The 10,228-nt window shown below is 54.8% G+C and overlaps 1 protein-coding gene across 2 annotated transcripts; it reads left to right on the forward strand.

Moving 5' to 3' along the window:
• Positions 1-1,636: 1,636 nt before the first annotated feature.
• Positions 1,637-9,840, forward strand: AEN (apoptosis enhancing nuclease). Of its 2 annotated transcripts, none has more exons than XM_060179390.1 (4): positions 1,637-1,739; positions 5,789-6,337; positions 8,042-8,242; positions 8,429-9,840. In XM_060179390.1, exons 2-4 carry the CDS (start codon positions 5,852-5,854, stop codon positions 8,675-8,677), a joined length of 936 nt encoding a protein of 311 aa, XP_060035373.1. In that variant the 5' UTR covers positions 1,637-1,739; positions 5,789-5,851; the 3' UTR covers positions 8,678-9,840. The 2 variants fall into 2 exon arrangements, with proteins under 2 accessions (XP_060035373.1, XP_007527878.1); XM_007527816.3 differs by having other exon boundaries at positions 1,639-1,751.
• The last annotated feature ends 388 nt before the right edge of the window (positions 9,841-10,228 follow it).

The following is a 10,228-nucleotide window of genomic DNA, read 5'->3' on the forward strand; positions in this document are numbered from 1 at the left end:
GCCAGCAGCTAACCTTTCTTCCTTTCTTCTTTTTAAAAAATATTTATTTCCTTTTGTTGCCTTTGTTTAACATTGTTGTGGTCATTATTATAGTTATTATTGATGTCGTTGTTGTTGGATAGGACAGAGAGAAATGGAGAGAGGAGGGGAAGACAGAGAGGGGGAGAGAAAGACAGACACCTGCAGACCTGCTTCACCGCCTGTGAAGCGACTCCCCTGCAGGTGGGGAGCCGGGGCTCAAACCGGGATCCTTACGCTGGTCCTTGCGCTTCTTAACCCGCTGCGCTACCGCCCGACTCCGCTTTTCTTCCTTTCAAAAAATATTTTATGGGAGCCGGGCAGTAGTGCAGTGGGTTAAGGGCACGTAGTGCAAAGCACAAGGACCGGCGTAGGAGCCCGGTTCGAGCCCCCAGGTCCCACCTGTAGTGTGGTCGCTTCACCATCAGTGAAGCAGGTCTACAGGTGTCTTTCTCTCTCCCTCTCTGTCTTCCCCTCCTCTCTCCATTTCTCTCTGTCCTATCCAACAACACGACATCAATAATTACAACAACAATAAATAATGCAAGGGCAACAAAGGGAATAAATAAATAAATAAAATATTTTAAAAATTAAAAATAAAAAATTATTTTTGAGAAAGATTCAAGAGAGAGACACACACAGAAACATCAGAGCCATTGATCAACTCTGGCTTCAAGTGGTGCGGGGGATTGAACCTGGGACTCAGGAGCCTCAGGCATGAAAGTCTGTTTGCATAACCATTATGCTATCTCCCCCACCCCCTTTCTCTTTCCTTACTTCCTTTTTTTTTTTTTCATAGAGGGTGACAGAAAGGAGAGACAACTGCAGCACTGCTCCATCACTCACAAACTACCTCCCCCGCCACCCTGCCCCCACAGCTGGGGACCAGGGGTCACCACCCAACACCCCAAACCTGATTTCTTAACAAGAAGATCCTAGACCTTGCAAATGCCTCTGCAGTACCACCACTGCAGTACGAGCTGAGAGGGCCAGATTCTTGTCTCTAAATTTATGTGTCTACTTTACTGCAAAAACAGAAATAACAGTGCAGCTCCCATAGGGTTTTTGAGTGGATTAAATTGATTGGAATTTGTTAGTATTCACCTAATAAAGGCAAACTGATTATTGTTGTAATTATTCCTGCTGCATTAAAAGACCTGTTAAATTATCTATTAATCTGCTACAGCGCTTTCGGGTGGTGGCGCTGGTGCAGGGTCTGCGGTCATCAGGTCATCAGTCAAGTCTAGCAACAGCATAAACGGAGAAACAGCCCCGAGGAAGAAAACCCAATTCTAAAAGTCTTTACACTTCGTGTAGGTTACTTTTCTGACACACTCGAGAGGGGCTTAGTCCCTTTCTGCACGTGTGGGTGTGCCCTTTGTAATTCACTCAGTCTAGGGTGCCTCAGAGTTCTGCGCACCCAGGGGAGGTAGGCACTCTCTGGGGCCCGGCGCGGAGAAGCCGGAGGCACCCACGTGCTGCGGGCGATTAAAATGTCCAGTGGGTGGGCGGGGCCACGAAAACCTACGTCCGCGGTCGTTACTCCCGCCCCTTCGGCTCCGCGAGCCAACCCGCAGCGACCAGCCTCCCGACCAATCAGAAGGAGTCCAAGGCGGGCGTTAGCGCTCGGCGAGCCAATGGGCGTGCGGGCGGATGCGGGCAAGCCCGGACACGAGTGAGTAGCCGGTGGCAGGGCCGCCACGTGGGGCTAGGGGTTTCGCGTTGGGTATCAGGTGAGCCGATGGGCGCTCGGGTGGGGACGCAGGGGGAGGAGGGCCGATCGCCGGGGCTGCAGCCGGGGCTCTGCTCGGTGTCACCCGGGCCGGGGGCGGGAGACGCCCGGGCCTGGCCCAGCCTGCTGTCCGGGCCCGCGGGTGGCAGGCTCGGGGCGGACCCCGAGGTGGGGGTGCGTGTGGTCCCAGTGCTCTGGGGGACGCCAGCCGGGCCGGGCCGGGCCGGGCCGGGCCGGGCCGGGGAGGTGGGCACTGGGCTCGGCCTGGCCTGGGAGTGGCCGTTCCACCCCGTTCCGGGAGAGCTCAGGCCTCCCGCGTCACGGCGCCTGGAGCAGGTCTGCAGCCCCTCGGGCTGCGCTGGTCCCGAGACTCAGCAGCGCCGGGTCTGGGGTCTCCTCGGGCCCGGCTTCCCCGAGTCGTGGTCGGCTGGGGATATGGGGGGTGGTTCGCGGTCTCTAAAAATACAGATTCTTTTAAAAAAATTATTATTATCTTTATTTATTGGATAGAGACAGCCAGAAATCAAGAGGGAGGGGGTGATAGAGAGGGAGCGAGACAGAGAGACACCTGCAGCTCTGCTTCACCACTAGTAAAGTTTTCCCCCTGTAGGTGGGGACCGGGGGCTCGAACCCGGGGGCTCGAGCATTGTAATACATGGGCTCAACCAGGTGTGCCACCACCCGGCCCCAAAATACAGATTTTTAAAAAAAATTTTCCCTTTTGTTGCCCTTGTTGTTTTTCATTGGTATTGTAGTTGTTGTAGTAGTTATTATTGTTGTTGGATAGGACAGAGAGAAATGGAGAAATGAGGGGAAGACAGAGAGAGGGAGAGAAAGACAGACACCTGCAGACCTGCTTCACCGCCTGTGAAGCGACTCCCCTGCAGGTGGGGAGCCGGGGGCTTGAACCGGGATCCTTATGCAGGTTCTTGTGCTTTGCACCACGTGCGCTTAACCTGCTGGGCTACCACCTGACTCCCTAAAATACAGATTCTTAAGACACCCCACCCTTGATGACAGCAAGAGGTGGGAGTAGGCCTGGGGGTGGACATTTACAGTTAGCAACAACTGGGGGACTCTACGTGGGGGGATAATGTGTCTGTCCATTTCACCCAGCTCCTTCCTGCCCAGCCGGGTCTGCAGCTGCCCACCGCCTTACCCCTTCCAGCAGCTGGAGCCACTAACCAAATCACTTTAAAAAATGAAAGAAAAGTTAAAAAGATTTGTCTATTTGATGAGACCCAGAGCATCATTGCAGCATATTTGGTGCTGGGGGTGGGACTCAGGAGCTCATGCAAATGACTCCAGTGAACCTCCCCAGCCTACTTCTATCTCTGGGCACAGAAGGCCAGAGACTTAAAAAAATTTTTTTTAATTTTTTTTTATTTATAAAAAGGAAACACTGACAAAAACCATAGGATAAGAGGGGTACAACACCACAAAATTCCCACCACCAGAACTCCGTATCCCATCCCTTCCCCTGATAGTTTCCCTATTCTTTATGCCTCTGGGAGTATGGACCCAGGGTCATTATGGGATGCAGAAGGTGGAAGGTCTGGCTTCTGTAACTGCTTCCCCGCTGAACATGGGAAATTTTTTATTATCTTTATTTAGTCAATAGAGACAGAGATCAAGAGTGAAGGGGGGGTAGAAAGGGAGAGACGCCTGCAGCACTGCTTCACCACTCATGAAGCTTCCTCCCTGCCAGTGGGGACTGGGGGCTTGAACCCTGGTCCTTGAGCTCTGTAACATGTGTGCTCAGCCAGGTGCACCACCGCCAGGCCCCCAGAGACTTTTTCTTGGGAAACCTCATCTTTGAAATACTGTCAGCAGGTCCCTTGCTCCCCTTACTCTGGTAGTCAGTGTCTCAGTGGCTCTCTACTGGTTTCAGTCTGTGGTCTGTCAGCAGGAGGGAGCCCTTTGGGAAGGGAGAAGGCCTCTTGGGAAGAACTGAGTAAGTGCAGAAGATGAGTCAGCCTGGGTCAGTGTGTTACAGTCCCTGCCCTGGCCCACACAGTCCTCTCCCTGCAATTAAATCAAACAAACAAAGCCTTTCTCAGCGTCCCCAGGGCTATGCTCTGTTTCCTGGCTTCTCCAGTCCCTTCCTGGAAAGCTGGGGTGACCCTGTCACCCCCTTCTCCCTAGAACTTTAGGGCCCTGAAGGCTGCCCCAGCCTTTGTTCCTCTGTACCAGCCTCCCACGGGTGGACTTTGCCTCCTGGCCTTTATATCTGCTATTTTCCTTTCTGAGACCTTTCAAGGGGGCTGTCCACCATGGGGCCCAGTGTCCCCCCCACCCCACCCCAGTGGTGTCCAGATGTGCAGCATCTGGCCAGGTGAATGTGGCCTCGCCCACGGGTACCACCCTGAACTCTGCCTTCGTAGCCTGCCCACCGTGGATGCTTACGGCGAGCCAGCTGGGCCTGCTGTGCCCTGGCTTTGTGGTGTTCTTGGCACCCACTGCCCCCCCACCCCGACCCCCCCGTACAGCCCAGCCACAGAGCCAAGTCCCCACATTCCCACTGGAGTGGGAGGGTGACTCCTTAGGGAGGGACCCCAGATCTGCAGCCACTGCAGGTCTCTTAGGGCTTCTCCTCTCTCATTTTCAAGTTGAGCAGGTTCCCCAGCTCACATGGCCTCCATGTGAGACCCTGGAGGCCGAAAGTGTGCCCAGCCACCTAACCTTGTCTGTGGAGGCTGATGCCATGCCACCAAGGAGTCAGTGAGCTAATAAGCTACTTTGTTTAGGTTAACACTTTTCTGGGAGATGTTTCTGCTGGTTCTCCTGCTGCTGGTCTGCTTCTCCACCTTTGTTTAATATGGTTCTGGGGAGTGAACTTAGGGTCTTAGGCATTTGTAATACTGCTGAGCCACCTCTGTGGACCAGCTGTACACACGTACACACACATACATGCTCATGTGTGCATGTATGCATATGGTTGTCAGAAGACATTTTTTTGCAGAGAAAAACAGAAAATATATTATGGCTTTCAGTGTTTTTTCCTTTTTTAAAATATATATATTTTTTAAATTTTATTTTTTATTTTATTTATTCCCTTTTGTTGCCCTTTTTGTTGTTGTTGTTGTTGTAGTTATTATTGTTGTTGTCGTCATTGTTGGATAGGACAGAGAGAAATGGAGAGAGGAGGGGAAGACAGAGAGGAGGAGAGAAAGACAGACACCTGCAGACCTGCTTCACCGCCTGTGAAGCGACTCCCCTGCAGGTGGGGAGCCGGGGTTCGAACCGGGATCCTCATGCCGGTCCTTGTGCTTTGCGCCACCTGCGCTTAACCCGCTGCGCTACCGCTCGACTCCCAAAAAATATTTTTTAAGATTTATTTTGGTTAGAGACAGAACTTGCGAGGGTGAGAGAGACAGAGACACCAGCAGCACTGCTTCACTGCTCTCTAAGCTTTCCCCCTGCAGGTGGGGGCAGGAACCCTGGGCCCTTACACACTGTAATTTGTACGCTCAGCTGGGTTTGCCACCGGCTGGCTCTGTTTTTTCCTTCTGAGAAAAAGGAAGAAGGAAGAGAGAACAGGAGAGACGCCAGAAGACTTCTCCAGTATCCATGGGGGTCACTGTGGCACCAGGGATCAGACTCAGGCCTGCACCAGTGGAAGGCCGGTCCTTATGCTTCGCGCCATGTGCACTTAGCCCGCCTGTGCTACCGCCCGACTCCCGGATTTTACTTCTAAAGGGATTACGTGAACATTGTTTCCGTGGCTTTATTTGCCCATACTCCTGTCTAATAACGACAGTACCAGAGGTGAGCTCTGGCTGAGAGGTGGAGAAAGTGGGTCCTGAGTTCCTAGCAGCCATTGTCTTCTATGACGTGAGTGGGCTGCTAACCTCTGTGCCTTGCTTTTCTTACCAGTGACAGGAGGGTTAATGCCTTGGCTTATTGGGGAGACAGGGCAATTGGGAGGAAGTACTCACAGCAGTAATCTGCACTTTTTTATTGACTATCTGGGACCAGTGGCTGTTAAGATAGGCCGTTGACCCCCCCCCCCACCCCTGTTCTGTGTTTTCTCTCCAGGCTTTGCTCCGTTGGCAGGTCATTTCCCAGGCCTCCCTTGCCTGCAGCGCTGAGCAGATTGGGATGGTTCCCCAGGAAGCGCCAGACTCTGCCCGGTGCCCGTGTCCTCTCCTGGCCCGTGTGGGCGCCAAGGATGAGCCCCAGAGGAAGCATTTGCGGCGCAGCCGGCAGCACCAGCGGTTCATGGCCCGCAAGGCCTTGCTGCAGGAGCAGGGGCTGCTGAGCCTCGAGGATCCGGGGCCCTCGCGGGTGCCCCAGCAGAAGCCTCGTCCTGGAGGTGTCCTGTGTGGGAGGAGGCCCACCCCCCGGGCAACGGCGGGGTCCTGGCCCAGCAAGTGCGTGGCTCTGGACTGCGAGATGGTGGGCACGGGGCCCCGGGGGCGTGTGAGCGAGCTGGCCCGCTGCTCTGTCGTCAGCTACCACGGCGACGTCCTCTACGACAAGTACGTGCAGCCTGAGAGGCCCATCTCGGACTACCGCACCCGCTGGAGCGGTGTCACGCGGCAGCACATGCTCAAGGCCATCCCCTTCCAGGTGGCCCAGAAAGAGGTGAGGGCGCGGGTGTGGGTACCAGAAAGGGCAGCTGGCCCTTGACCCCAGGCTACAGCAGGCCCCGCTCACTGGCTCCTCCGCCACAGCTGAAGCGGGTGGACATCCCCCCCCATCGCCATGTGTGAGGCCCTGGGAGCCCCAGGAGTGGCGCACTGGTGCTGTGGTGCTGCCTTTTCTCTCCGTCCGCCTCTCCCTCTCAACAAGTACAGAGTGACAGTGGGGCAGGAGACATGGCTCAGTGGAGTCACAGATCCGCAAGATGCCGCCGTGGGAAGCCAAGCCTCTCCCCTCTTGTGTTCTTGTTCATTCCCCCCATCCCCTGTCCTTTTTTTTTTCCCCCACCAGAGTTATCAGTGGGGCTCAGTGCCTGCATGATAAATCCACTGTCCCCGGCAGCCATGTTTTTCCTTTCATTTTTTTCTTTAATATCTTTTTAAAAAATATTTATTCATTCCCTTTTCTTGCCCTTGTTGTTTGGTTATTACAGTTATTGTTGTTGTCCTTGTTGGATAGGACAGAGAAATGGAGAGGGGGGGTAAGACAGAGGAGGGGAGAGAAAGATAGACACCTGCAGACCTGCTTCACCACCTGTGAAGCGACTCCCCTGCAGGTGGGGAGCTGAAGGCTCGAACCGGGACCCTTACGCCGGTCCTTGCGCTTTGCGCCACATGCACTTAACCTGCTGTGCTACTGCCCGACTCCCTCTTTATTTTATTTTATTTATTTTTTATTTCTTTATTGGGGAATTAATGTTTTACACTCAACAGTAAATACAATAGTTTGTACATGCATAACATTCCCCAGTTTCCCATATCCCCTCTTTATTTTATTTTAATGATAGAGACAGAGAGAAGCAGAGTGAGATGGGAAGAGAGAGGAGAAAGAGAGACACCTGCAGCCTGCCCCCCCACCAGGGCTTGAATGGTGTCCTAAATGTGGCACAGGGGAAGAGCTCTGAGCTTATGGGCACGAGGTCCTGAGTTTGATCCCCAGCCTTGCCCAAGCAGCGGCAACGCTCTGCTTTTCTCAGTAAGTCTATCTCTATTTATTTATTTATTTATTTATTTTTTCTCCTCCAGGGTTATTGCTGGGCTCGGTGCCTGCACCATGAATCCACCGCTCCTGGAGGCCATTTTTCCCCCCTTTTGTTGCCCTTGTTGTAGCTTCGTTGTGGTTATTATTATTGCCCTTGTTGACACAATTCGTTGTTGGATAGGACAGAGAGAAATGGAGAGAGGAGGGGAAGACAGAGAAGGGGAGAGAAAGATAGACACCTGCAGACCTGCTTCACCGCCTGTGAAGCGACTCCCCTGCAGGTGGGGAGCCGGGGGCTCGAACAGGGATCCTTACGCCGGTCCCTGCGCTTTGCGCCACATGCGCTTAACCCACTGCGCCACCACCTGACCCCCTTTAATTTAAGATTCCTTTATTGGTTAGATCTCTCAGGAAATGTAGTGCTAGGGATCAAACTTAGGACCTCATGCTTGCAAGTTCTGACCCTGCCCCCACCCCCACTACACTGGGCCACTATGCAGTCTCTCTTCTGCTGTGAAGTTGCAGCTTTTCTGTACAAACGGCCTCCAGCCCGGCTGCTGCCAGCCTAATGCCTGTGAGTGGCTCTGGCTGTTGGAGGCTGGCAGCAGGTGGCATGTGGCCCGCTGGCTCTCCTGAAGTCCTGACCCCCCACCCCTCTGTGCCCAGATCCTCAGGCTGCTGAAGGGCAAGGTGGTGGTGGGACACGCCCTGCACAATGACTTCCAGGCCCTCAAGTACGTCCACCCCCGGAGCTGGACACGCGACACCACCTGCGTCCCCAGCCTGCTGGGCCAGCCTGGCCTCCCTGCACGCAGCCGCGTGTCTCTCAAGGACCTGGCCCTGCAGCTGCTGCACAAGAAGATCCAGGTGGGGCCGCCACTCCCCTTCCCCCGGGGCAGGTCCCTGGGGTTCCTCCTGCAGCTAGCCCTGAGGCTTCCTTTCCTACCCTTCCCTGGTGAATGGCAGCTGTGCCCCACCCTTCCCAGTCTCAACCCAGAAGGGTTCTTGGAGTGGGGAGGGGACAGCAGTGGACAGTGTCCCTTCCGCCTGCAGGTCGGCCAGCACGGCCACTCGTCGGTGGAGGACGCGGCCACGGCCATGGAGCTGTACCGCCTGGTGGAGGCGCGCTGGGAGGAGCAGGCAGGACACCTCCAGGACGCGAGGGAGCCTGACAGCAGCCCTGACGTTGAGCAGTACATGGACGACCGCTACTGGCTCCAGGACCTGGCCCCAGCCACCAGCGGGCCCGGCAACAGGGAGGAGGATGAGGGCCAAGGTCCCTGGGGAGCCGGTGGGGACTAGGGGCCAGGCCACCCTAGGTCTCCAGAGTGGGATCTGTGCCAGCCCTTTCTGCCGGCTCCTGTGCTTTGCTCAGCACTTTAGGGACATGGTGAACTTGGCAGGTAGACTGGTAGCGGGCTCTGCAGGAGCTAGCGTGTGCCCGCAAGTGGTCCCTGCTGTCCCCAGCTGTTCCCCACCCCACCCTGCTCTCTAAAGGAATCTGTCTCCCACCCTGAGGTGGGAGTTTCAGTCTCATGGGGCTCCTCTCCACTCTCTCACCCCGGAACTTGGGGTGAAGGTCTCATCACCTACCTCTTCCTCCACTCATCTTGGGTTTGGGGGCACCTGAGGCTGTGGTTAAGGCCCTGAGGGAGTTGTATCTTCCCTTCCTCTGAGCCAGAACCCTAACTCTGATCAGCAGAAGAGCTGGATCCCAGACCAGGCAGACCAGCCCTGGGCCAGTGTTGTTTTCAGAGGAGCTGTGGTGTATGCACTTTGACCTGACTCAGACCCCCCTCCTGCCTGGCCAGAGGCCAAGGCCTAAGGGACTGTGCTTTTGAGTTCTGGGGCCCTGTGCCGAAGTCCCCCCAGGGCCGCCTAGGTGAAGAGGAAGGCAGTGGTAGCATAGTCCCTGCCTGTCTGTGGCCTGTCCGTGGCCACCTGGTACGGGAAGGGGCCCTGCAAACTCCAGCCATCCCAAATTGTTGGGTTCGCTCCAAATTTCTCAAAATGTTCTCTGTCAGGATGTGCTCCTGATGGAGATGGGGACAGTGGTGGCCTCCCTCAGGGTAGTGACAGGTCCTCCCTCAGTGTCTGCTCCCTGTGGCTTCAGGGTAGCACCCAGCAGCACCCTGACACAGCTGTCTTTGCTAGTGTCCCAGGTTCCGGACCACGCACAGTGAGGATGTGTGTGGAGATCCAGGGCTGGCTTCCTCTGCACCCCATATGCTGTGCACACCCCATGCTGTGACCAGGAGGTGGTGTCCATGGCAGCTGACCCGGCTTCAGGACTTCGCTGTGGGTCCCACACTAATTTGGAGTCAGACTGCTAGCTGAGGAAGCAGAGCCGTTCTGGCCTGTGGCTGGAGGAGGGAGGAACTGGGATCCCTGGGGAGACTCACCTGGCTGGAAATCAGCTTGGCTGTAAGGCCACTCATTCTAGAATAAAAAATTGGCAGCAGCGAGTGCAGTGGCCCTTTGTGGGGTTGGCAAAGTAGAGGGAGGGCTGGGGGCTTCCAAGGTGCTTTGGGAAGTGATAGCACTTGACAGACCTACAGAATGTAAGTGACTTTTAGAATAAGTATCAGTGATGTCTACTGGCATTACTATTGTTCTCCCTGAAGCCATTTATTCATGTAAAGACATGTTTTAAAAGATTTCTTTATTAAGGACAGAGAAGTATAGAGGGAAAGACCCAGAGCATCACTGATACATGTGCTGCCAGGGATCGAACTCGGGACTTCCTGCTCCAGAGTCCAGCACTTTATACACCCTCCCTCCCCACCAGATGATTCCTCAGTTCTGGCTTATGGTGGTGCAAGGGATTGAACCTCTGTGGTTTTGGAGCCTCAG

This window comes from Erinaceus europaeus, chromosome 20 (genome assembly GCF_950295315.1).
Source record: "Erinaceus europaeus chromosome 20, mEriEur2.1, whole genome shotgun sequence".
Classification (NCBI taxonomy): domain Eukaryota; kingdom Metazoa; phylum Chordata; class Mammalia; order Eulipotyphla; family Erinaceidae; genus Erinaceus; species Erinaceus europaeus.

Bases quoted from the DNA above. Each gene is read 5' to 3' on its own strand.
- AEN (XM_060179390.1), top strand. From the start codon at position 5,852: ATGGTTCCCCAGGAAGCGCCAGACTCTGCCCGGTGCCCGTGTCCTCTC. The intron at 6,338-8,041 runs GTGAGGGCGCGG...CTCTGTGCCCAG, and splicing joins TCCAGGTGGCCCAGAAAGAG to ATCCTCAGGCTGCTGAAGGG. The intron at 8,243-8,428 runs GTGGGGCCGCCA...TTCCGCCTGCAG, and splicing joins TGCTGCACAAGAAGATCCAG to GTCGGCCAGCACGGCCACTC.